The sequence below is a fragment of the Manis javanica genome, chromosome 3, assembly GCF_040802235.1.
Source record: "Manis javanica isolate MJ-LG chromosome 3, MJ_LKY, whole genome shotgun sequence".
Classification (NCBI taxonomy): domain Eukaryota; kingdom Metazoa; phylum Chordata; class Mammalia; order Pholidota; family Manidae; genus Manis; species Manis javanica.
Window position 1 is genome coordinate 167,176,691 of NC_133158.1, and position 26,921 is coordinate 167,203,611.

Genomic DNA, 26,921 nt, shown 5'->3' on the forward strand with positions numbered 1-26,921 from the left:
CTTACCTCCAGTTACGGCCAAAAGTATTAGAATAATTTGGCCCAGACTGCATTGCACAGCAGTCTCCTTACCCACGGTCTTGTTTCCTGTGCTTTCGGTTACCATGGTTAGCCAGGGTCTAGAAGCAGATGATCCTCCTGACATGTCGTCGGAAGGTCAATAGTAGCCTACCGCTGTGTCACATTGCCTACGTCACTCACCTCACTTCATCACACCATGCAGGCCTTTTACTATTTCATATCATCACAGGAAGTGTGAGTACAGTACAATATGATATTTTGAGAGGAGGAGAGACACTACATTCACATAATTTTCATTATAGTATGTTGTTATAATTGTTCTAATTGATTAGTTATTGTTCTCTTACTGTGCCTAAATTATAAGTTAAACTTTTTCAAAGATATATATGTTTAGGAGAAAACATAGTATCTACAGGGTTTGGTACTCTATGTGGTTTCTTGCATGCCCTGAGGGGTCTTGGAGCATATCCCCATGAATAAGGGGGAACTGCTATACTTCTGGTAGCATAAAGGAGCAAGACCAGGATTTGGAATCTAATGCCTTGGGCTTATTTCTGTTTTCCTTTAACTTCTCTGGGCCCATTTTCTGCCTCTATCACATGGGTAATATAAGATCTTATTTATAGAGTGGTTGGCAGGATTAAATTGTGCTGACCTTCCTTGTAAACTCTAAGGCTCTGCCAGTACAGCTTGCCCTGACTAGCACTAGTGATCACAGTGACTCTTGTTTGAGGGACTTACTTGGGACGAGGATAGGAACTGATTGGATGGGGCCCCTGAGATACAAGATCAACATTCCAGTGTTTCTGTTAGGCTGTGGCTCTTGCATGGATACCGAGAGTTCACACTGTTATTAATAGCTAGCAGTGTTATTTTTAATCATAGTGATAGTTACTGCCATTACTAGTTACCGTTAATTCAGTACCAACTGTGTACCAGGCCCTGAATATGACTTGTGTTACCTCACTGAACTCTCAGCAGGTCCCTGCAAGCCAGGTGGTATTTCTCCCATTTTGCAAAGCAGACACCAAGGCTTGGGACAATTTGCAGTCACAGGGCTGCTTAGTGGCTTCACTGACACCCAGGCCAGGCCTGTCTGAACACAAAGCTCCCTCTTGTATCTCTGCTGCTGAAGATAGAACTCAGAGTCATATGTTGTTGAGAAACCAGAGAAGAGGGGGTGAGGAGAGGCAAACATTTCCAGTTTCTGTAAAGGGAGAGGGTGGGTTTGATAGCCATGTGCCAGTAAGTAGCAAAGCACCCAGTGAAACATTTTCTAAAGCAAGCTTTATGGGGAGAGGTGAGCAGGCACTCTGTGAAGCTTGGAGTTTGGAAGGAGAGAGTAGGGGGTCCAGAAGCAGAAGGGGAGGCCCCACTCCCAGAGCATGTGAGGCCTGGTCAGGGATCCAGAGGCGGCACAGGGGGTCCCTGGAGATGGTTGGCTCCAGTGGTGATGGAGGAGCCTATGGGGTCAGCTCCCACCCACAGGCCTTGGCAAACGGTCAGAAAGTGAGGGCGCCCAGGAAGGGAGAGACACTAGGGAGCCTCAGAGAGGAGCTTGGTCCCATCCAGCAGCTGTGGCATGGCTCCGCTGACCTGCCCCTCCTCCCTGTGAAGCACTCCTGTGCTGACGGGGGTGTCTAGTCATGGCACATCCTCAAATCCATGAGCACTGTCTTACTCGCCACTCTTTCTGGTGGGGACAGGCAAGTCGGCACGTTTCCTGGTGTCACAAAGGACCATCAGCATGAAAGATGTTGGAGTCACAATTCAAATTTACTTTGCTGATTGCTACTCTGCCTTCCACCTTACACAGTCAGGGGGAATGGTCTGTGTTTACAGTTAGTGTAAACCATTGTGCAGCAACAAACCAGGGGAGACCCAGGTGGGCAGTGCCTCAGGTGATGGGGACTTAAATGTAACTGGTCACAGACTCATGGGGAATGAGCACAGGTTGCAGGAGCAGGAGAGGCCAGACAGCCTGTGGTATTCGGAGTGATCCAGGCGCAAGCTGCAGCTGGTTGTGGCCCCTGTGTTTGCTGTGCAGGCCTGAGAACATCTTCCATGATGGGCTGATTCTGGGACTGAGTTTTAAAAAGGACACTGGAAAACGTGAAGTGTGCCTAGTGGAAGGGGACCAGTGGTCATGTTTGTGGACCTGGGAACCTCAGCCTAGAGATAATCTGAAGCAAAATTCAGGAGGCAAAACTGTGAGATCAAAGTCCTCCCTGGGCTTCCAAGGATGAAACTTCAGCAGCCACAGGCCCAGGAAACAGTCCCCTGATGTGGGTCACACACTGTGGCTCCATTCCCACAATTGGGGCCAGGGGTGTAGACAGGATGGCAGGGAGTGTATCCTCTTCTCAGGCCAGATTTGATTTTCTTGCACCCTAAGAATGGGTATTTCCCTCACCTTAAGAATGTAATGAAGCCAAGAGCTCTCTAGGGACCAGCCTCCTCCTCCCCCCATGGCTTGCTCTGTCTCTGGGGTGGCTCAGCTGGCCATGGCTGCCTGGCCTATACACAGTCCAAACTGTCTGTGCTTGTGGGCTAGGGAGCTCGTTTCCCCAGCCTGTAACACCGTGTAGTGGCACAGCTTCAGGCTGGCCTCCGCTATGCATTCTGAGCAGAGATCCCTCCAAACTGAAGGGAAATGCCATCAGCCTCTCCCAGGGGTAACTCTGCTCCTCATCACTGGAGGCCAGCTTTGGGCAGAGCGGTATTAGGCAGCTGGGGTCCAGGGCCCCATAGCTCCCGCCCCTGCCTTGTTAGACAAGGCCTTGTTGGGCAGCAGAGAGGACCGCATTCAATTGACAGCTTAAGATAATCACATGTGTGAGGCGCTGGGATAATGACAGCTGAATACCCTGCCACCGTTGCCATAGTGACCAGCCAAGCACTGGCTCCCTCCTTCTTTTTCTTGTTTTCTGGGCCTCCTTGTTAGAAGGCTGGCTGTTCGGGTGGGGGATGATTTTGGGAAATGGGTAAGAGGAGGAAAGGGGGAGGGGAGACCCAAGTGGGGCAATCTATTATATGCTCTTTAAATACCCCAGCTGGAGGTGTTTTAAATCTCAACAGAGACAGAGAGAAACAGTGTCTTAATCCTCAGCTCCCTGTGAATTATTTAAAGGGATCTTGTCAGAATGATGAATTTGTCACTGTTGCGGTGTCAACAGCAGCAGTGGCTGTCACAAAGGCTGGGGACCCCACTCGAGGCAGGGCCTGGTACGAAATGCTGCTGCTGGTGGAAGCTGCAGTGGTCCGGGGACTGTGGACAAGGAGCCCCTCCTGAGGCACAAAGTCTGCAGTGTTTCTCCTGCCTTCCTGGCAGAGATCTGAAATGTACCAGGATGCAGAGATTCATGCTGCTGTCATCTGGACCATGGGCCCGGCTGGCCTTGCCCTCTGTTAGTGTGGCTCCCACAGCCCACAGCTGGGAAATCTCTGAGCAGGGAGGGGTGCTCACCCTGGGTGGGAGTAGGCCTTGCTGACTGGTGCTCATAGTGCATTGGATGGGTCAGCACATTTGATGGGACACCCAAGGGAGGGCATACAGGCCTCACCTGGGCCACATCCAGCACTCCTAGCTACACAGACACATGGCACACACATATGCATGCATGGACACACACACATGTATGCATGTAAGGCTCAAAGATGATGCACAGGTGCAGACAGCCAGGCAGGCAGGAGAGAGTCATAGATCATACATGTCATGTAGGGAGAGCCAAGACTTTCAAGGAAAAATAACAACTTGTGCTCATAGGGGTGAAGTATGTGTCTGGAGGGCCGATAGCCATAATAACTGACAGGCAGGGGTCTCTTAGCGCTCAGTACTCTACATGCTTTAACGTGTTTAATCCTCACTATTGTCTCCTGAGGAAGGTACTTTCAGTACCTCTGTGTTAGAGAAATAATCTGGGCTCAGAGAGGTTTAAAGACTTGCTTATGGTCACACAGCTGGGTCTGGCTTTCTCCACAGTCTGTGAATTGAATTCCTATGCAATGCCAGGGGTCACCATGACCTCTAGGGTTCAGGGTTAGGCAGGGTGACACAGTGCTTCTTAATCCTTTGTTGGTAAGTGCAAACACCTTCTCAGCAATGTGGACATGCTCTGTGTGGGGCCATTTCTCCTATGCCACCTTGATGTGGTATTTCTTGCATTTTTCCACCATCCAAGTTTCCAAAAGGATTTTGTGGAGACTCCTGGAGACTGCCTTGGAAAACAGTGGGTATACTGGATGTGGTGTCCACATGCTTAACACCTCTGAGCACGTCTGTTATTTTTCCTTGAAAATCTTGGCTCTCCCTACATGGTGTGTATGATCTATGACTCTCTCCAGCCTGCCTGGCTGTCTGCACCTGTGCATCATCTTTGGGGCTTACATGCACACGTGTGCATGTGTGCACGTACATGCATGTACACATATGTGTATACGTGCATCCATGCATATGTGTGTGCTATGTGTGTGTGTAGCTGGCGGTGCTGGATGTGGCCCAGGTGAGGCCTGTGTGCCCTCCCTTGGGTGTTCCATCAAATGTGCTGACCCATCCAATGCCTTATTAGCACCGGTCAGTTATTCTAATAATTCTAATTATTTCTATATTCCAATTGTACCTCTTACACCCACCCAGCACTCTTCTGCATTCTGGGGAGTGAGCAGACATTGTAGGGACTCCTCGCTTTGCGCAGTAGGGAGCCCTTTCAAGGCTCTGGGCTTCCAGAAGCAATCTCTGTCCAAGTCAGCTGCCGGGCTCCTGGGCACTCTGCCTGGAGCCATGGTAATGAATGGTGGGGCTATTCATGTCCTCCTGGCCCAGCACATCTGGGAGGTAAATTAAATATATTGGGAGGTGAGCTGGTGTTCGCAGCCCTCAGGGGAGCCATTGAGCCAATCACTGCCTTGGTTGGTTGGTGGACTAAATGGTAGATCCCTCCGGGTTTGTAGGAATTTATGCCCCACGGACTACATTTTACATTTCAATTAGCCCTCTAGCTTGTCTAATATTCAAGCTCTTTTAGGCTTAGTCTACTGTCTACACAGGAGCTGTGTCCTTGGGGCCCTGCCTGATTGGTGGTTTCTCCAGTGCAGCCCGAGTGGTCTGCTGCCTGAGGAATCTTTGGCTGCCTGTGGGCCCAGTGAAGCTGGGTGCAGCCTGAGCCTCAGTGGGCTTCTTGTTCAGAGAGGCAGCTGTCTCTAGCTGGGGGGTCTGAGAGTAGATCTTTGGGTTTCTCCCGAGTGAGCCATGCCATGGAAGCTCCATTATGGTTCCACGGGCATGGTGGTGGCAACTTGCAAAACAGTAGGCTCCCTCAAACAGCAGTGGGTGCCCAAATGCAGACTGCTGAATGGCACCAGAGCCTGTGAGCTGTGCCCAGGTGTGTCTCCTTGCGGTCTGAGCTGGCAGCTGATAGTGTCCAGGGACTGCCTGGCTGAGGGAAGAAACTCCATGCTGAAAGCTGTATGGAGTGAGTCCTGGGGATTCCAGGAGCGGCAGGGGGGGTGTACTGGATATCCCTCTGGGCCTCTAGAAGATGGAGTTCAGGCCTGTTAGTCCCTGCATTCTGCTGACTGAAGGGCATGATTATCTATCTAAGATAGAGGAAGTGATTCCTACACCTGATGTGTGAACCGGAGGTAAGTCCCGAGGTTAACAAAAGAGTGGTCATACCAGTGACGGTAGTAGTGATGACAGCTGGTACTTAGCAATGGCAGTTAAGTGCAGGCAGAATGGTAGATGAGTTACTTACCTGATCTTTCAATCCTTCCAACCCCCTACCAGGTAAGTAGTGTTTTGCTGATGAGGAAACTGAAGCTCAGAAAGTGGTTGGAGGTCACAGAGCTGCAACTGGCAGAGGTGGGGCCCACCTGCACCCTGGCGACCTCTCCCTCCCCACCTCCTCCTACTTTTTCCTTGGTCCATGCAATTTGGCAGGCCTGCTGGCCTCCTGGCTCTCTTGGCAGTTTGCCTGGCACACTGTTGCTCCAGATTTGTTCTTGTTCCAGAGCCTGGAATGCTCCTCTGTCATGCACCCTCGAGGCTTGTGGCTCCGGTGGGCCACACAGATCTCTGCTCAAAAGAAGATCTTCTCTGATGACCCCCTGCCAACTGTCACTCCATCCCCTTACCTGCTCCTCAGTAGCATTTAACACTATCCAACTATATATTATTCATTTGCTTGTTCAGCCTTCAGTTTGCTCTGTTAGAGTGCAAGGCCTGTGGCAGGTGCTTTGCCTCTTACTCACTACTGTGTCACCAACACCTGGAATACTGCTTGGAGATGTAGTAGATGGCCAATTCCTTATTAGAAAATTAATTAAATGAGCTTGGTTTGAAACAAATCAGAGTAGCTGGGACCTTGTTTGGTTAATAAAGGCTAAAAAACCATTTTCAATTACTTCTATACTTATCTTAAACAGCAGTGCCCGCAGGAGGTGCCCCTTCCTGGCTAGGCCTCATAGAAGTGGCATTCAGGGCAGTTCCCATGAAGCCTGGTCATAGTGTCCATCAGGCACTTGGGGAGGGGAAGGGGCTGCCCAGGGTGTTGCGGCAGCCCAGGGAGGGGCTGAATCTTTCCAGAACTCTATGCTTGTAGCCAGCTCCAGAGGCATATACTGGAATCAGATCACTTCTCTTAACTTCATTTTATAGTGGCTCTTCATTTTGGAGCAAGAAATAGTGTTTTGTATCCATCAGGGCTCTAGCTTACATATCCATCTGACTCATCAGATTTAGCTCCAAAAAACCTTTGCCTGTTTCCAAAATCCAAATCCACCCTTGGACAACAAAGAATGTGTTAGTTTCTGAAGGTTGTTCTAGAAAGCGGTGTAGATGGACTCTTGGATAGAATTCACGGCAGATGCTTTAAAGGGGAACAACATGTTTTACTCATACACACACACACAACACACATAATCAGCCAGGCTGCAGATAGTCAAGATGCACTGTCCAAACATCAACATGCACTCCCGGCCACTGCCAAGCAACACATCTGCAAGAACCAAGGGTAACAAGCCCAGATCTGGGAGGAACCGAGAGGTATCCTTCTCATACATCCAAGTCATGGTCTCCAAGCCTGAACAAGTACTTTCGAATGGATGTCACTGTTTTCTTTATTATGCTTATCTCAAGGACACGTGGTCCATTTGCATCAGTAATAGTGCTCTTTCAAAGGGTGTTAATATTCTGCTGTTTGTGCAAAGCTGCCTTCTTCCTTCTTCTCCCAGGGACGAGTTAGCCTGGTGGTGCCTTGCACCACATCCCCAGCAAAGAACAAGGAGCTGAGGAGGCAGAGAAGCTAAGGACAGAGCAGGGCCTTACTCATTCCCTCAGTCTTGCAGTATTTTTTGAGGGCCAGGCACTGGGAATACAGAGAGGTCCCCAACGCGGCCCAGACCTCCAGCAGAAAGTCCAGTGGGGAGATGGATTTGTACTTTGGGAAACTGCCAGGGGCACAGAGTTAAGGAGAAGGACTGGCTGAGTGTCTCGGAGGGAGAGAGCTCAGTGGGGGAAATGGCCAGCTGGACAGGAGAGCCGTGAAGGAGAGAGGAGACTGGGGATTCGGTGCTCACTCCCTGTGATGGAGCAGAAACAAGGGAAACCGAGAGGGCTTCCCCATGTTGGTTGCAGCCTTCTGTGTAGATGAGATCACCTGGATAAAAAGGGAAAGGAGAAGGGAGTGAGGGTAGAGCCCTGAGAAGCCTGCAGATGTCACTGGCCCCAGATATTACTGAATAAAAAATGTCCTTGTGTGATACCAGCACTGCAAAGCCAATGCACAAAATTATTTCACTTGTTGAAATGGACTGATAAATTAGTCAAAATGTAATTCCCTGTCCTCAAGGAGCTCACAGCCTGGTAGCAGAATCCAAAGTCACATGCACAAAGCAATTAACAAATAGTTCAAAACAGTGTATTATGCTAAATTGTGCATAATAAGCTCAATCATGCTTTAAGCATTTGGAAAAATTCCTGAATATAAGCAAGGAAGGCGCTGTGGAGGAAGGAAGGGCTGAGCCCATTCACAGTGGGTAGCTGTGCCGAGAGCTCAGCTCTGTCACCCAGCAGCCGCTTGACCACAGGCCAGCTATTGAATATCTCTGGGCTCAGTGTGCCTGTACTAAAGGTCTTGGTCCACACAATCTATGGTGGCTTCCAGCCAGACCTGTTATTCTCTGGTTCTGTGTCTTGGAAAAGTTGAGATGAGATGAGGGTAGGATAGAAGAAAGGTCTTAGGGCTGATCAGATCCTCAGCAACAGCATCAAGGGGCAGAAATGGGCAGCCTTAGTGCCCAGATATGAGAAGATACGGCCTTGGTTTGAGCCCTTGCCATCTGTTGCCTGGTCTGTTATTACCTTCTGACAAACAGTGAGCCAGGGCCTAAGTCGAGGCATTAAGTAATGCCAACCCTAAGGCATGGCCATGGGAATGCAAGAGAGGCCAAATAGGTGGGACACTGTTCTGGAAGAAATGGCAAAGTGTGGTGACAAAGTGGGTGGGTTGGGCATGAGGGAGTTTTGGCCTGACAGCTTCCTGACTCCAGTTTGGAAAATCACATTGTCCTTGAATGGAGTCCTGGGCCCAAGATTCTGACTCCATCCTTGGATCACCCTCCCAATTCTACCCAATCCCCCAGCTTCAGTGATAGGAATGCTACCTTGATCACCTCCATGTTCCCTCATTAGATGCCACCTTTGCCCCAACTCACATCATTTGTTCGTCCACAGACAAGCTTGATGGAGTGAGTACTGTTCACTTGGAATACAGGGCCAAGAGGGCATCCCTGACTCAGTGGACAGAACGCAGCAGGGGCATGAACCCGTGACTGACAACACTGTGTGGATAATAGAGACCAAGCCAGGATTGTTTGGGTGTTGAGGTATATAGCTTGGACCAGGTGACAAATAGAGTTTTTTGTTAAAAAAGCTATATTGAGGTATTAATTACGTATCATAAAATTTACTAATTTTAATTGTACAATTCACTGATTTTTAGTAAATTCACAGAGTTGTGTAATTACCACCCCAATCCCATTCTTGAACATTTCCATCACCCCCAAGATTATTCATGGCCATTTGCAGTTACTTTCCATTCCCATCTCCAGGGCCAGGGAAGTACTAATACCTTTCTATCCATAGATTTGCCTTTTCTAGACATTTCATAAATATGGAATCACACAACATGGGGTCTCTTGAGTCTAGCTTCTTTCATTTAGCATAATGTTTTAGAGGTCTGTCCATGTTATTGCATGTACCAGTACTTCATTCTCTTTTTATTTCTGAATAGTATCCCATTGTATGGTTACATCACATTGTGTTTATGCAATCACCAACTGATAGGCATTAACAGAGGGTCTTAGATGCCATATTACAGCCCAGCTGAGAGTTCCCAGAAGGACAACTAAAATCAGATTGGCATGCAGCATTATGAATCTTGCTCCACAAATAAAGATGTACAAGAAACATCCTGAACTTGATTTTCTTTTAGTCCAATTAGGTCAGGTTCTGAACCCCCTCTACCATCCCACTGGTTGGTGAGGATTTCAGTCTCAGTTAATGGTTCTTCCCCTGACACCTGTGCAAAGCTCCCAGAAGTCCCAATGAGCAAATTCTGAGAAGGCGGCTTCATTGTCCACAGGCCCATGGTCCTCTGAGGACTGGCCATCTCCACGTGCCCTGGGCATGCATAAAGCTCTGGAGGTGGTTATGGCTTCATGTAGTAACTTTGTTCGTGCTAATTTCACATACATTAAAGTACAACTGGGGCTTGATCCTAGAAGTGGAATTGCTGGGTCAAAAGGTGTATGAAGTTGCGATTTTTGAGAATTAAACCCAAAATTTCTGCAGAGGTTGTACCAGTTTGCTCTTCATCTAGCTGTGTATCAGAATGCTTGTCTCCCACACCCTATCCAGCACAGCATTATCAAACTTTGGTCTGACCAAAAAAAAGTATCACAATATGGCTAATTACCATTTTGGTTATAATGAATGAGAGTCAATATCTTTTCATATGTTTATGAGGTGTTTCTGGTTTTTTTTGTCAGTAAACAGTTTGTTAGTATCCTATGCCCATTTTTCTATTTTATTATTGATGTATAGATTTTCTGTATTAGGGGAAATTAGCATTTTATTTGTGGTAAGTTACAAATATTTTTTCCCAGCATGTTTTCTTTCCTTTCTCCTCATGATTTTACTAATGGTTATTTCGGTCATGCCAATTAAAAAAAAATGGTATAGAGCTGAACTGATCAATCTGTTCATTTATAGCTTTTGAGTTTCATGTCATCATTAGTGTACATAGTCTTCATGATTCCTTTTAGTATTTTTATGACTTCATTTCTAATGTCTAAATCCTTGATTCACTGGGAATTTATCCTGGAGTACTGTATGAGATATAGATGCAGAATTATATTTTTTTCTAGATGGTTATCCAGTTATTACAACAGGTTTTTTAAATGATTCACCTTTTCCCTATGGACTTGAATTGTGGCCAACATTTTTTTTTTTTTTTTGAGAGGGCATCTCTCATATTTATTGATCAAATGGTTGTTAACAACAATAAAATTCAGTATAGGGGGGTCAACGCTCAATGTACAATCATTAATCCATCTCAAGCCTAATTCTCGTCAGTCTCCAATCTTCTGAAGCATAATGAACAAGTTATTACATGGTGAACGAATTCTTACATAGTGAATAAATTCTTACATGGTGAACAGTACAAGGGCAGTCATCACAGAAACTTTCGGTTTTGATCATGCAATATGACCTATAAACAATCAGGTCAAATATGAATATTCGTTTGATTTTTGTACTTGATTTATATGTTGATCCCACATTTCTCCTATTATTATTATTATTTTTATTTTTAATAAAATGCTGAAGTGGTAGGTAGATGCAAGATAAAGGTAGAAAACATAGTTTAGTGCTGTAAGAAGGCAAATGTAGATGATCAGATGATCAGGTGTGTGCCTATGGACTAAGTATTAATCCAGGCTAGACAAGGGCAGCAAGACATCCACAGATGCAGAAGATTTCTCTCAAAGCAGGGGGGGTGAGGTTCTGAGCCTCACCTCTGTTGATCCCCAAATTCTCACCTGATGGCCCCCCTGCGACTGTGCCTGTCTTAGGTTGTTCCTCCCTTGAGGAATCTTACCCGTCTCTGGCTAACCACTCATCTTCCGGGGCCATACAGGGAAATGTAAAGTTGGTAAGTGAGAGAGAAGCCATATTGTTTGCAAAGGTTAGCTTTTTACTTCTTTGCAGATTTATGCCCTGTGGTTTCTATGCCCAGCACTTGTCTCGAGGTATCTTTACCACCTGGAGGAATTATGATACTCGGTAAATTCGATATGAGGCACGAATTCTATTTAAGGGTTGTAATTAGGAAGGAAGAAGAAAAGCTATAGATGTAGCATATGAAGGAAACATGGGAGGATTGATTATTTCTTTGACATATCTTCTTGTAGAGTACCTTAAGTATGTATGGGTTTTAAACTACTAACTAATTTGCACACACATATTAACATAATAGGAATACGGTGACATAAACAAAGCAAATCTATAATTACCATCCATCTCTAGTGAAGCCAAGAAAACCATTTAGGCACCCTAGGTATTTGTGAAAATTTATCTATGATATGATGGATATTGTCCAACTGTACTTGAACCATCAGACAAATTAAAGCAGCCCATTTCTGGGATCTGTTCACATCCCATATGTTCTTTTAACCATAGATAGTCTATAGTCATGAGATTTTGGAGTGCTACAACTTGCACCCCTCCCAACTCCTGGTTGAGTTCCAACAGTACAGAGCCGGTCAAATTCGTTGTCTCACTATATGCACATGCCAGCCTAGACATCTCCCTCCTCATTACAATGGCAAGTCCAGGAGACGGTGGGCTGGATACAGCCACAACTGCAGCATCGTCCGGATCCCTGTGGAGGCTTTTTGATGATCATCCCCTGGCACAAGTCCTCCAGAGAGTGCTGATGCCGGAAGCTCCTCCTCATATCGTATCTTAGTTCATTTTCTGGGTATCCAAGCTAGGCCTTGATCTTCTGCATAGAAACAAACAGACCCTTTGCCCACACTTTGACATGCCCTCTATACCACTGTGCAGAACTCATTGGAGGTCAGCACACAGTAACTGCTTTTTTTTTTTTTTTTTAATTAAGAGAAAGGAATATTATCAGAAAAGAGTACCTCCATAGCTGATCATCTGACACCCTTTAAGTGATCAACATTAAGGATATTTAAAGCATGTGTTGATCTTTGATTTACCAATAGTTTTATCCTGTTAAGGAGTAATCCCCCTTTTCTTTCTTTCTTTCTTTCTTTTTTTTTTTTTTAATTTTTAATCTACACTTACATGAAGAATACTATGTTTACTATGCTCTCCCCTATATCAGGTCACCCCTAACAACCACATTACGGTTACTGTCCCTCAGCTTAGCAAAATGTTGTAGAGTCACTACTTGTCCTCTCTGTGTTATGCAGCCCACCCTCCCCTTTCTCCCTCCCCCCATGCATGCTAATCTTAATACCCCCCTTCTTCTTCCCCCCCCTTATCCCTCCCTGCCCACCCATCCTCCCCAGTTCCTTTCCCTTTGGTACCTGTTAGTCCATTTTTGGGTTCTGTAATTCTGCTGCTGTTTTGTTCCTTCAGTTTTTCCTTTGTTCCTATACTCCTCAGATGAGTGAAATCATTTGGTATTTCTCTTTCTCTGCTTGGCTTATTTCACTGAGCATAATACTCTCCAGCTCCATCCATGTTGCTGCAAATGGTTGAATTTTTCCACTTCTTATGGCTGAGTAGTATTCCATTGTGTATATGTACCACATCTTCTTTATCCATTCATCTACCGATGGACATTTAGGTTGCTTCCAATTCTTGGCTATTGTAAATAGTGCTGCGATAAACATAGGAGTGCATCTGTCTTTCTCAAACTTGATTGCTGCGTTCTTAGGGTAAATTCCTAGGAGTGGAATTCCTGGGTCAAATGGTAGGTCTGTTTTGAGCATTTTGATGCACCTCCGTACTGCTTTCCACAATGGTTGAACTAATTTACATTCCCACCAGCAGTGTAGGAGGGTTCCCCTTTCTCCACAGCCTTGCCAACATTTGTTGTTGTTTGTCTTTTGGATGGCAGCTATCCTTACTGGTGTGAGGTGATACCTCATTGTAGTTTTAATTTGCATTTCTCTGATAATTAGCGATGTGGAGCATCTTTTCATGTGTCTCTTGGCCATCTGTATTTCTTTTTTGGAGAACTGTCTGTTCAGTTCCTCTGCCCATTTTTTAATTGGGTTATTTGTTTTTTGTTTGTTGAGGCGTGTGAGCTCTTTATATATTCTGGACGTCAAGCCTTTATCGGATCTGTCATTTTCAAATATATTCTCCCATACTGTAGGGTTCCTTTTTGTTCTATTGATGGTGTCTTTCGCTGTACAGAAGCTTTTCAGCTTAATGTAGTCCCACTTGCTCATTTTTGCTGTTGTTTTCCTTGCCCAGGGAGATATGTTCAAGAAGAGATCACTCATGTTTATGTCTAAGAGGTTTTTGCCTATGTTTTTTTCCAAGAGTTTAATGGTTTCATGACTTACATTCAGGTCTTTGATCCATTTTGAGTTTACCTTTGTATATGGGGTTAGACAATGGTCCAGTTTCATTCTCCTACATGTAGCTGTCCAGTTTTGCCAGCACCATCTGTTGAAGAGACTGTCATTTTGCCATTGTATGTCCATGGCTCCTTTATCAAATATTAATTGACCATATATGTTTGGGTTAATTTCTGGGGTCTCTAATCTGTTCCACTGGTCTGTGGCTCTGTTCTTGTGCCAGTACCAAATTGTCTTGATTACTATGGCTTTGTAGTAGAGCTTGAAGTTGGGGAGTGAGATCCCCCCTACTTTATTCTTCTTTTTCAGGATTGCTTTGGCTATTCGGGGTCTTTGGTGTTTCCATATGAATTTTTGAATTATTTGTTCCAATTCATTGAAGAATGTTGCTGGTAATTTGAGAGGGATTGCATCAAATCTGTATATTGCTTTGGGCAGGATGGCCATTTTGACGATATTAATTCTTCCTAGCCATGAGCATGGGATGAGTTTCCATTTAATAGTGTCCCCTTTAATTTCTCTTAAGAGTGACTTGTAGTTTTCTGAGTATAAGTCTTTCACTTCTTTGGTTAGGTTTATTCCTAGGTATTTTATTCTTTTTGATGTAATAGTGAATGGAATTGTTTTCCTGATTTCTCTTTCTATTGATTCATTGTTAGTGTATAGGAAAGCTACAGATTTCTGTGTGTTAATTTTGTATCCTGCAACTTTGCTGTATTCCGATATCAGTTCTAGTAGTTTTGGAGTGGAGTCTTTAGGGTTTTTTATGTACAGTATCATATCATCTGCAAATAGTGACAGTTTAACTTCTTCTTTACCAATCTGGATTCCTTGTATTTCTTTGTTTTGTCTGATTGCCGTGGCTAGGACCTCCAGTACTATGTTAAATAACAGTGGGGAGAGTGGGCATCCCTGTCTGGTTCCCGATCTCAGAGGAAATGCTTTCAGCTTCTCGCTGTTCAGTATAATGCTGGCTGTGGGTTTATCATATATGGCCTTTATTATGTTGAGGTACTTGCCTTCTATTCCCATTTTGCTGAGAGTTTTTATCATGAATGAATGTTGAATTTTGTCAAATGCTTTTTCAGCATCTATGGAGATGATCATGTGGTTTTTGTCTTTCTTTTTGTTGATATGGTGGATGATGTTGATGGATTTTCGAATATTGTACCATCCTTGCATCCCTGGGATGAACCCCACTTGGTCATGGTGTATGATCCTTTTGATATACTGTTGAATTCTGTTTGCTAATATTTTATTGAGTATTTTTGCATCTACGTTCATCAGGGATATTGGTCTGTAATTTTCTTTTTTGGTGGGGTCTTTGCCTGGTTTTGGTATTAGGGTGATGTTGGCCTCATAGAATGAGTTTGGGAGTATTCCCTCTTCTTCTATTTTGTGGAACACTTTAAGGAGAATGGGTATTATGTCTTCTCTGTGTGTCTGATAAAATTCCGAGGTAAATCCGTCCGGCCCCGGGGTTTTGTTCTTGGATAGTTTTTTGATTACTGTTTCAATTTCTTTGCTTGTAATTGGTTTGTTTAACTTTTGTGTTTCTTCCTTGGTCAGTCTTGGGAGGTTGTATTTTTCTAGGAAGTTGTCCATTTCTTCTAGGTTTTCCAGCTTGTTGGCATATAGGTTTTCATAGTAGTCTTTAATAATTCTTTGTATTTCTGTGGAGTCTGTCGTGATTTTTCCATTCTCATTTTTGATTATGTTGATTTGTGTTGACTTTCTTTTTCTCTTAATAAGTTGGGCTAGAGGATTATCTATTTTGTTTATTTTCTCAAAGAACCAGCTCTTGGTTTCGTTGATTTTTGCTATTGTTTTATTCTTCTCAATTTTGTTTATTTCTTCTCTGATCTTTATTATGTCCCTCCTTCTACTGACTTTAGGCCTCCTTTGTTCTTCTTTTTCCAGTTTTAATAATTGTGATGTTAGACTATTCATTTGGGATTGTTCTTCCTTCTTCAAGTGTGCCTGGATTGCTATATACTTTCCTCTTAAGACTGCTTTCGCTGCATCCCACAGAAGTTGGGGCTTAGTGTTGTTGTTGTCATTTGTTTCTATATATTCCTTGATCTCTATTTTGATTTGTTCATTGATCCATTGATTATTTAGTAGCATGTTGTTAAGCCTCCATGTGTTTGTGAGCCTTTTTGTTTTCTTTGTAGAATTTATTTCTACTTTCATACCTTTGTGGTCTGAAAAATTGGTTGGTAGAATTTCAATATTTTGGAATTTACTGAGGCTCTTTTTGTGAGCTAGTATGTTGTCTATTCTGGAGAATGTTCCATGTGCACTTGAGAAGAATGTATATCCTGTTGCTTTTGGATGTAGAGTTCTATAGATGTCTATTAGGTCCATCTGTTCTAGTGTGTTGTTCAGTGCCTGTGTGTCTTTACTTATTTTCTGCCCGGTGGATCTATCCTTTGGGGTGAGTGGTGTGTTGAAGTCTCCTACAATGAATGCATTGCAGTCTATTTCCGTCTTTAGTTCTGTTAGTATTTGCTTCACATATGCTGGTGCTCCTGTATTGGGTGCATATATATTTAGAATGGTTATATCCTCTTGTTGGACTGAGCCCTTTATCATTATGTAGTGGCCTTCTTTATCTCTTGTTATTTTCTTTGTTTTGAAGTCTATTTTGTCTGATATTAGTACTGCACCCCCTGCTTTTTTCTCACTGTTGTTTGCCTGAAATATGTTTTTCCATCCCTTGACTTTTAGTCTATGCTTATCTTTGGGTTTAAGGTGAGTTTCTTGTAAGCAGCATATAGATGGGTCTTGCTTTTTTATCCATTCTATTACTCTATGTCTTTTGATTGGTGCATTAAGTCCATTTACATTTAGGGTGACTATTGAGAGATATGTACTTATTGCCATTTCAGGCTTTAGATTCGTGGTTACCAAAGGTTCAAGGTTAGCTTCTTTAGTATCTTACTGCCTAACTTAGCTCGCTTATTGAGCTGTTATATACGCTGTCTGGAGATTCTTTTCTTCTCTCCCTTCTTATTCCTCCTCCTCCATTCTTCATATGTTGTGTGTTTTGTTCTGTGCTCTTTTTAGGGGTGCTCCCATCTAGAGCAGTCCCTGTAGGATGCCCTGTAGAGGTGGTTTGTGGGAAGCAAATTCCCTCAGCTTTTGCTTGTCTGGGAATTGTTTAATCCCACCATCATATTTAAATGATAGTCGTGCTGGATACAGTATCCTTGGTTCAAGGCCCTTCTGTTTCATTGCATTAAGTATATCATGCCATTCTCTTCTGGCCTGTAGGGTTTCTGTCGAGAAGTCTGATGTTAGCCTGATTGGTTTTCCTTTATAGGTGACCTTTTTCTCTCTAGCTGCCTTTAAAACTCTTTCCTTGTCCTTGATCCTTGCCATTTTAATTACTATGTGTCTTGGTGTTGTCCTCCTTGGATCCTTTCTGTTGGGGGTTCTGTGTACTTCCATGGTCTGTTCGATTATTTCCTCCCCCAGTTTGGGGAAGTTTTCAGCAATTATTTCTTCAAAGACACTTTCTATCCCTTTTCCTCTTTCTTCCTCTTCTGGTATCCCTATAATACGAATGTTATTCCTTTTGTATTGGTCACATATTTCTCTTAGTGTTGTTTCATTCCTGGAGATCCTTTTATCTCTCTCTATGTCAGCTTCTATACGTTCCTGTTCTCTGGCTTCTATTCCTTCAATGGCCTCTTGCATCTTATCCATTCTGCTTATAAATCCTTCCAGGGATTGTTTCACTTCTGTGATCTCTTTCCTGACATCTGTGATCTCCTTCCGGACTTCATCCCACTGCTCTTGCATTTTTCTCTGCATCTCATCCCATTGCTCTTGCATTTTTCTCTGCATCTCTGTCAGCATGTTCATGATTTTTATTTTGAATTCTTTTTCAGGAGGACTAGTTAGGTCTGTCTCCTTCTCAGGTGTTGTCTCTGTGATCTTTGTCTGCCTGTAGTTTTGCCTTTTCATGGTGATAGAGATAGTTTGCAGAGCTGGTACAAGTGACCGCTGAAAGAGCTTCCCTTCTTGTTGGTTTGTAGCCTTTTCCTGGGAGAATAGCGACCTCTAGTTGCTTGTTCTGGGCAGCTGTGCGCAGACAGGGCTTCTGCTTCCTGCCCAGTTGCTTTGGGGTTTATCTCCGCTGTTGCTGTGGGCTTGGTCTGGCTGGGGCTGTTCCTCCAAAATGGTGGAGCCCCGTTTGGAGGGGGAGCGGCCAGGAGGCTATTTATCTCCGTAAGCGGTCTGTGTGCCCCCTGCTGCCCAGGGGGTTAGGGTGCCCAGAGATCCCCAGATTACCTGCCTCTGGTCTAAGTGACCTGTCCTGCCCCTTTAAGACTTCCAAAAAGCACTCTCCAAACCAAAACAACAACAGCAACAATGAGAGAGGGAACAGAAAGAAAGAAAAAAAAAAAAAAGGAAAAAACAAGCGATTTTTTTTTCCTTTTTTTCTGTCCTCAGGTGCCGGTCTCAGGCACCCGCTCACTGGTCCTGCTGCCCTGTCTCCCTAGCACCAGGGTTCCTGTCCTTTGAAGGCTTCCAAAAAGCACCCACCCACCGGTCCCGCAGGGAAGGAACGCTCGATATTCTTTGTCCTCAGGCACTGGTCCCAGGCACCCGCTCACCAGTCCCGCCACCCTGCCTCCCTAGCACTGGGGTCCCTGTCCCTTTAAGGCTTCCAAAAAGCGCTCGCCAAAAAGAGAAAAAGAAAAGGGGAAAAACGCGCGATTTCCTCCGTCCTCAGGCACCGGTCTCAGGCACCCGCCCGCCGGTCCCGCAGGGAGAAACGCGGGATATTCTTTGTCCTCAGCCACCGGTCCCAGGCACCTGCTCACCGGTCCCGCCACCCTGCCTCCCTAGCAACGGGGGCCCGTCCCTTTAAGGCTTCCAAAAAGCGCTCGCCAAAAAAAAAAAAAAAACCGCTCCGGTTTCTTTCCACCCGCCGGGAGCCGGGGGGAAGGGCGCTCGGGTCCCGCCGGGCCGGGGCTTGTATCTTACCCCCTTCGCAAGGCGATGGGTTCTTGCAGGTGTGGATGTGGTCTGGATGTTGTCCTGTGTCCTGTGGTCTCTATTTTAGGAAGATTTTTCTTTGTTATATTTTCATAGCTCTATGTGTTTTTGGGAGGAGATTTCCACTGCTCTACTCACGCCGCCATCCTGGCTCCGCCCCTGGCCAACATTTTAAAGGTTGAGAGAAACTACTGACTTGACTTCTAAGAGATTTTACCAGTTATATAACCACCACTGGGTTTGGGGGTACCCTTTTCTCCACATCCTTACCAAGATTTGATATTTCATCTTTTAATGTTTTGCCAATCCAATAAGCAGAATGTGGTGTTTTGTTGTTTTAATGGGAGGAAATAGTTACAGAAAGGAATACAATACAGTATGTCAAATGCCTAGAGGTTGAGGCTGATGAATTGCCACTGCAGGGAGACCAGCCTTAGGACAGGCAGCAAGAGCTGGTATTGAGGACTGGAGTCAGCACAGGCCTCACGTAAAAGACACTGGGTCCTGAATATCTATGGGCTAGTGTATCCAGCACTGGTAAAACTCCCCTTTTGTAAGGGTCTGGGAAGTGGTGTATGCCTGGAGACACAGGGTAGCTGGAAGCCTGGCTGGGGAGGCGGGACTGATGTATGAGTGTCGAGGGTCATGGGGCCCCTTGGGTCTGCTGAGGCTGGTCTCTCTGTCCCGCTAACCCCCACCCCACTCGACTCGGTGAGAACCTATGATTCTATTCCAAGGTATCTTTGCTGTTTCTACTAATCTGGTCCCAACCAGTATCATCTCTTGTCTGGACCACTACAGCAACATCCAGCTGTCCTGTCTGTGAGCCTGAGCTGCCCTTCAACTGAGTCTCCACTTTGCATCAGAGACATTTTTAAAAACTCAGCTCTGATCAACTGCATTTTTCCTCCCTAAAACTTATAAATGATTCCTTACTCTCTGGGTGAAATGCAGAGTTCCTGATCAGACTCACCCTCTCTTCAGTCTTATTCCTGCTTCCTGCAGTTCTTTATGACTTTGTGTCACACAGGCTTCATTCCTCAATGGCACCAGACCACTTTTCCCCACCACAGAGCCTTTGTACGTGCTGTTCCTGGGCCTAGATGCTCTGCCCCTCTCTAACCAACATTTCTCCTGGTTAGTGTCTATCCACCTGTCCTCTCTTGGCATGGAGGGTCTTCCCTTATACTCCTCTGTAGATCAGGTACACCCCTGCTCTTGGCACCCTATCATTTTCCCTCATAGCAGTTAGCACAATTGTAATTATTTAGTTATTTTAATAACCATTTGTCTAATTTCTGTTTCTCTCACTAGATTATAAGCTTCACATTGCTGTATCCCCAGTGGCTAATGGAATGCCTGGCATAAAGTTGGCATTCAGTAAATATATTTTTCACTGATGAATAATGAGGTATAACTGTAAAGTGATGAGGCTGATTCCAAATATCATAAACAAATAACAATGTCTATTCCTCCCTGCTGGGAATGCCATTCCACCCTCATCTTGATTTACCAAAACCTTCTCTTTCTTCAAGGCCCCCAGTCTAATTGCTACTTTCTTGGAAAGCATTTTTACCTCCTCTAGTCTTCTTGGATTGCTTGTTTTTTCAACCCCTGTGGTGCCCCCTGACAAGAGAAGAATGAAGGAGGGAAGGAAATGAATGGGAGACGCCATGATGGTATTTTCCAAACAACAGGGAGTTATTTTCCATTCTCTCTACTCCTTCCATTTGCATATACAGCCAGGTCCCCTAATATGCTTTCATTGCTCCTATAGGAGCTGTCACAGAGTCAATTAGATCAGTAGAATTTGATGACTCAAAGTCAACCAGTGGGATTCCTCATTTTACAGATGAGAAAACTGAGGCCCAGAGAGGTTGATGTTTGCAACAATTACCTCTGTTGGGTCTTATAATACCAATCAGTATCATTTCCCAAAATAAATGTTCTCAATATCCCAACTCCACAAGAGTATAAATGCCTTGTTCTGTCTGTTTAAAAGCCCTGGTTTTGATTGTCTCAGTGGTAAGGTGAGCCCTGAAAGGTGGGTCCCCTGTCCTGCCCCAATATAAGAGAGCTGATTAGTCTTGGGTATGGGTCAACAACTCTGGTTGGAATCAGATCCCCACACTAAGTGGGTTCATCCTGAGACCTTATACAGCCCAACTGAAATAATGTACCATACATCTGTTTAAACAATTATAAAACAGCAAAAGAAAATCTGCCTTTCTCTCAACAGTCATATAGGATCAACTGGGAAACTACTATTCAAAACAGCCACGGAAAGGGAGGGAGGTCTGAAAATTTGAACTCTAACAACTGTCAGTGACTTCTCCCTAATATGTTTGCTTTCTGGTTCCAAAAACCCAGGCAAGCAGAACATAACTTTAATAAACACATATAAACAGGACACAATACAATCTTTAAGAAGGAATAAAAAGTGGTCCCTTGACATCTAGGGAATCAATAAGAAATTAGGCAAAGTCCCAGTGAGGTTTGGCAGTATGCAAAGATCCCAGAAGGAGCTTACCAAGGACTCCAGGCTGGGGAGGGGACAGGACCCTGCGAGTGCTAGAAGGTGTTGGGTGAGAAGGGTCCTGGAGGGACTCCCGTGCCTCAGTGACGCTTGGGCAGCAGGAGTGGCAGTGAGGTCATTCTACAGGCCAGCTCTCCATGTGCCCATTTTTCCTTTGCACCGTACCTGATCTTCGGATGCATTGGCACAGAGCCTTGTCTCTGTCCTCCTGCTCGTGCAGGGGCTTAAATATGTGCAAGAAGCAATTGTAGTATATTCCCATGCACATACGATTGGCTTTTAGCTCTTTTAATAAAGAATTCTAGCTTATATATTTCAACTCTGTACTGTGAATAACAAGCATTTTACATCATATTTAAAGAAATGGGTATTATTTGGTATTTTTGCCACAACTGCTGAATAGTTAAGGATTGTAATCATTTTTTCTTTTCACTTTAGGAAGCTGAATTTCATCTGTTTCTTGTTTATTTCTGGCAGGCAGAAGAGAACTTTATCAAACGCATTGAACCGTCCTGGGAATAGCTGCCAGTTCTTGAGATCAGGGTCCTGAGATTCCCCAGTGGGGGCAGCAGCTTCCTCTCCTAGCACAAGGAAGAGAGAATGACCCGCAGCTCTCCTGTGGCCCCTGTCTCAGAACAACTCAGTTACGGAAGCCATGCCTTTATGCCCCTTATTATCTTATTACTGAAACAAGTTATTAGGTGAATTTCTTTGAGCATTTCAAAGCACTTCTTGCTGTTTACTGTCTTCCCCATGTCTTCTTATGGCCACGTGACCACAGGTCAATTGCATGACGTCTTTTCATCTGTAACTTAGGAATGGTAGCATCTCGTTCTCAAAGTTGTGGGGAAGATTGAGAGACATCACTTAATAACTATATTGTTCCTCATTTTCTTCCAATCTGTAAGGCCTGCTAAAAATGAGAGCTCTGTATTCCAATATGAAGCATGATATCTCTCTCTTATTAAGAAGCTTTCCTTACTCCCTAAGTAACACCCTCCAACATTCTCTTCAATCACATGTTTGCTTGAAATTTGCACACAATAAAGCTTAATTTGCTTCATTTAAGATTTCACTTAGCAACCTCTAATCTTGCCACTTTTATCATCTAGCTCTTTCAAAGAGATTGATGTTATAAAACAAAAGTTTAAGGGAATCTAAGTTCATTCAGAAAATTTGAAAAGCCTTATATTAATATACTTTTAAGAGAGGTAAAAGAGTTTTGCCACAATAAAGAGATTAAGTTCAGAAATGAGGATTTCCAAGGTGGGAGTGTCATGTAATCAGGCCCCTAATCCACAGAGTAGCTGTTGAGAGCAGAGGCTGTAGCATTGAGGTAGAAAGTCCCCTGCCATCACCTGGTGCTAAAAGCTGAAGCTGGTCCTCATGTATATAATGAGTCATACAGCATGGGAGTTGTGGGTTAGATGAAAGAAGTTCTTCTAAAGTCTGTTGTATTTTGGGATAGACCGTAGAGAAACATTCACAGTCTACTTATAATTTTTAAAAGCAAGTTAGGGTGAGGTGTGTTTCTTTCTTAGGTCAAGCAGCTATACTGATGAGCTCGTAAGGCCCCCCTCTAGTGCCAGGCTTCTCCTCTGCTCTGGCTCTCTCTGTCTTCTCACTCTCTATTTTGTCTTTTTGCATGTGTGTGCCTGTGGCCTGCTTGGTACAGTGGGAAGAAGTCAGTGGCTACGATGAAAACCTGAACACCATCCGTACCTACCAGGTGTGCAATGTCTTCGAGCCCAACCAGAACAACTGGCTGCTCACCACCTTCATCAACCGTCGGGGGGCCCATCGCATCTACACAGAGATGCGCTTCACTGTGAGAGACTGCAGCAGCCTCCCCAACGTCCCAGGCTCCTGCAAGGAGACCTTCAACTTGTACTACTATGAGACTGACTCAGTCATTGCCACCAAGAAATCAGCCTTCTGGTCGGAGGCCCCCTACCTCAAAGTAGACACCATTGCTGCAGATGAGAGCTTCTCCCAGGTAGACTTTGGAGGAAGGTTGATGAAGGTCAACACAGAGGTCAGGAGCTTTGGGCCTCTTACTCGGAATGGTTTTTACCTTGCTTTCCAGGATTATGGAGCCTGTATGTCTCTTCTTTCTGTCCGTGTCTTCTTCAAAAAGTGTCCCAGCATTGTGCAAAATTTTGCAGTATTCCCGGAGACGATGACTGGGGCAGAGAGCACATCTCTGGTGATTGCTCGAGGCACGTGCATCCCCAATGCAGAGGAAGTGGATGTGCCCATCAAACTCTACTGCAACGGGGATGGGGAGTGGATGGTGCCCATCGGGCGCTGCACCTGCAAGCCTGGCTATGAGCCCGAGAACAGCGTGGCCTGCAAGGGTAAGCCCTGCGACCTCTTGAAGCTTCTGCTTTCTGCCCACCTGGGTCAGAGCTTAGTTGAAAAGTTTTCCCACCTCCAGCTCTGGATTGTAAAGGAACAGAAGAGCCTAATTGCTCATTACAAAGCTCTGGAGAATCTCCATCCCCAGTGCTAGGCCTGATGATTTTCCAGTGTGTCAAACCAGAATGTCAATATTTGCAGTGGGGGCAAGAGATGGGGAGAATTCCAAATGGTGAATAATAACCTAATAACCACTCCGATACATTTAGTCTGGGGACACTGACATTCATTCTCTCTCTCTCTCTTAGACAAACACATTTACACACACACACACACACACACTCTCTCTCACTCACTCACTCACTCACTCACTCACTCACTCACTCACTCACTCACTCCTATATCCTGTCTAGCACCACACTCTGAGGCATGGAGAATTTGGGTTGTCGTGGACAATTCAACAATTCTCTCAAGGGTAATTGAGAAGTGCCTGAATTTGGAAAATATTTTAGTTCATTCCAGTCCAGTTCCCATAGCACTCTACTTGGCACTGAACCCATGTAGCTCATTAACTCAAAGCCTTCTGGCTTGGCTGTCTCCCTCCAGGGGCTCAATGCCAGGCCCTAGGGCAGGGATAGTGCCCAGCTTTAGTGTGTCCAGGAAGGAGATGAAGCTACTAGAATGAGGGTGGCATGGAGCCATGTGTTGTGTTGCCTTGCTTATGAATGACACAGAGGGATGCAAACGTTGCCGCTTGGGGGTGTCAGGGTCCCGTGCACCCGCATTAGCTCTCCTCGGTTCAGGAGAGCACATGTCCAACACATGGCAATAGATGTGCTGAGCTGGCTTGAGACTCAGTCTTCTCTGGGAGTGAATAGAGGGGACTAGAGGGCCCACAGCTTATCTGTTGCCTAAGTGCATGCAAGCTGAACATAGCAGGGAATCCAGAGCTGGGGAAGAGAAAACTGCTTTCCTTTATTAAATTTTATTTACATCCTTCAAAATTTCACACTCTTTCAAGAACAAGCCTTCCCACATGGACCTCAGAAATGACCACTGTGACCCTAACTCATCACTCGGGTTACCCTGAGTTCTTTGGGGACATCTTGAAGGCGGGGGGTTGTATTAGCTCCTTCTCCATGATGATGAGCTCCATGCCAGTTGTCTTCCCCACCATGCCTGGGCAGCAGACCATCCCTTGCATGTCTCCTGCCCCACTTAACTTGCTCCCTAAACACCTGCAGGGAGGCACCAGGCACAGGGTTGCTAATGCCCATCAGCTCTACAATCCTTCGGACTCAGCTAATTGCCTGGGCTGGAGCACTTGCACAGTCTTTCTGAGGCCTGCTGAGAGCCGAAAGCTGTGCCTTTGTGTCTTTATTGGATTTCTTGGTTATGGTACTCGTGATGGATGGTGTGGAAACAGAGGGGAACGAGTGCCAGATCAAGGGATGAATCAAAGCAGACAGCTTTAAAGCCAGCCCAGCCTGGTCCCACAGCTTTCCTCTTTGTCCCATTGGTTGGGGGTGGAGCAGAGGCGCCCTCTCTGGCATCTGTCAGGGTCTAAGTGGGGACCCAAACACTAGGCTTAGTTCTTAAAGGTGCAGGTGCACCAGCTGCCAGGCATGCGTGCACGAGCTGTGTGATTTCTCCAGGCTTCAGAGGGCTGCCACGCTGCACTTGCTGACTGGGGCCCTCTCGTTTTCCTCATTATTTCCTGAGCAGAATGGCAGGAACTAGAGCAAGCATTGATTAGTTCTGATTTAATTGGTACTCTGGGAACAGGCTCTCATTGCTTTGGGCTAATTGGAACTTTTCTCTTTTGGGGGGTTCTGCTGTCTGAGCTGCTTGTCAGTCACCTCCTGTGGTTGTCCTGGGAGGGCCTCTGGGGACAAATATGTAAATCCAACTGATTTCTTTCCACCCTCCTTACTCAACCCAAGCCCCCTAACTTCTGGTGGGCATTCTTAATCTAGAACTATTGTGAACCTGGCTTGACTTCACAAACTTCTTATTGCAAACTCATTGCGGGGTGGAGAAATGGGGAGCTCGGGGCACCATCACTTTGCTATTTTGGAGGCACAGGCAGCCACATTTTGGTGGCATTTCTGAGAGTGGAGGGTGGCAAGCTAGGCAGCATTATGGATTCTGTGGCCCAGTAGCCCGGCTGAGCTCAGTGCTCTAGAAGAGCAAAAAAGCCCCCTTCCCACCCCTTTTTCTATCTCAAGAACTTCTAGCTGCATCCTTCAGATTCTTTGTCCCTGGCTCTGCTGGTAATACAGCTGTAATGACTGAGCCTACCTCCTTCACAGCAGTTCTTGGGTGGCCTGCCTAGAACAGCCTATCCTGTCCTTTCCAGAAGCTCAGAGAAGGGTGGAAGCCAGAGAGTTCTGGGCGAGAACAGCAAGCCTCCATCAGCTGTCCTGGTAGGACTGGAGAAAGAAGGCAAGCTACTCCCTCCCAACACCCTGGAGCCTGGCTGGGCAAAACCTACGTGGTTCTGTGACTCACAGTTATGTTGATAAATTTTCTTTTTAGGATATTTGAAATTGGGCCTTTGCATGTGTCAAATTGATAGGGTGGCAGAAAAATATGCTTTGTATTGCTTTACTGGCAAGGCAGACTCTCATCTTGAGCAGGAACCTTGTTCTGACTGGCTTTGCTTCTGCTGAGCCCTTTCCTGTCAGTCATGGTGACCAGTCAGTTGGTTGTGCAAAAGTACCTGGGGAGCTCAGCCAGCAAAGAATGGTCCCGGCCTAGAGGAGGGAGGGTGGAGAGAGGACTCGGGGCTAGAATAGGAAGCCGTGGGGGGAGATTGTGCATTAGGATGTGTGGCAAGCAGCTGACATGCTTTCTAGAGAGCTCCAGTGCCCAAGGCCTGTTCCAGGCTCATCTTTTCTGTGCACACCATTTCGACTGATCAGGCAGAACCACGGCAGCCTGCTCTCCCCAACTGTGAGTCTGACCCCAACATGTGTTTGTCTCTATGAAATTGTTAATTATTAGGAAAATGGTCCATCTACTTCAGCTTCAAGTTTTATGCTCATAGGATAGTGGACTCTTGAGAAATCATGGCTTCACTTTTACTCACACCCATATCTTCCAGAGCAGGTTGATGGCTAAGTCAATTTTCCATGTGGGTCCCTGCAGCCTAACTGTCCCTGGGGCCAGGGACACCAAGAGTTCCTACTCAGCAAGCTCTTTCTGTGCTGAAGAACCTAAGATGTTGCATCAGCTGAAGTTGGTCTCCAGAGAGGATGCCTGGGCTGAGAGTAATAATTGCTAAGGGGAAACTGGCGTCTTATCAGTTTGTTAGAAGTTTGGGGCTATAGTACCCCATATGGGCGGCCTGGGAAGGCTCACAGGTACTGTGA

The 26,921-nt window shown here is 45.4% G+C and overlaps 1 protein-coding gene across 2 annotated transcripts in view; it reads left to right on the top strand.

The window, feature by feature from the left end:
• EPHB1 (EPH receptor B1) overlaps positions 1-26,921 on the top strand; it is a 462,780-nt gene that overhangs the window by 148,911 nt on the left and 286,948 nt on the right. The window contains exons 1-2 of one of the 2 annotated variants that reach the window (XM_073232347.1): positions 21,695-21,890; positions 22,865-23,546. In XM_073232347.1, the coding sequence (XP_073088448.1) occupies positions 23,006-23,546 (541 nt within the window). In that variant the 5' untranslated portion in view covers positions 21,695-21,890; positions 22,865-23,005. Of the gene's footprint in view, positions 1-21,694; positions 21,891-22,864; positions 23,547-26,921 lie in introns of those variants that run through there. The other variant, XM_073232346.1, reaches the window with a different exon arrangement.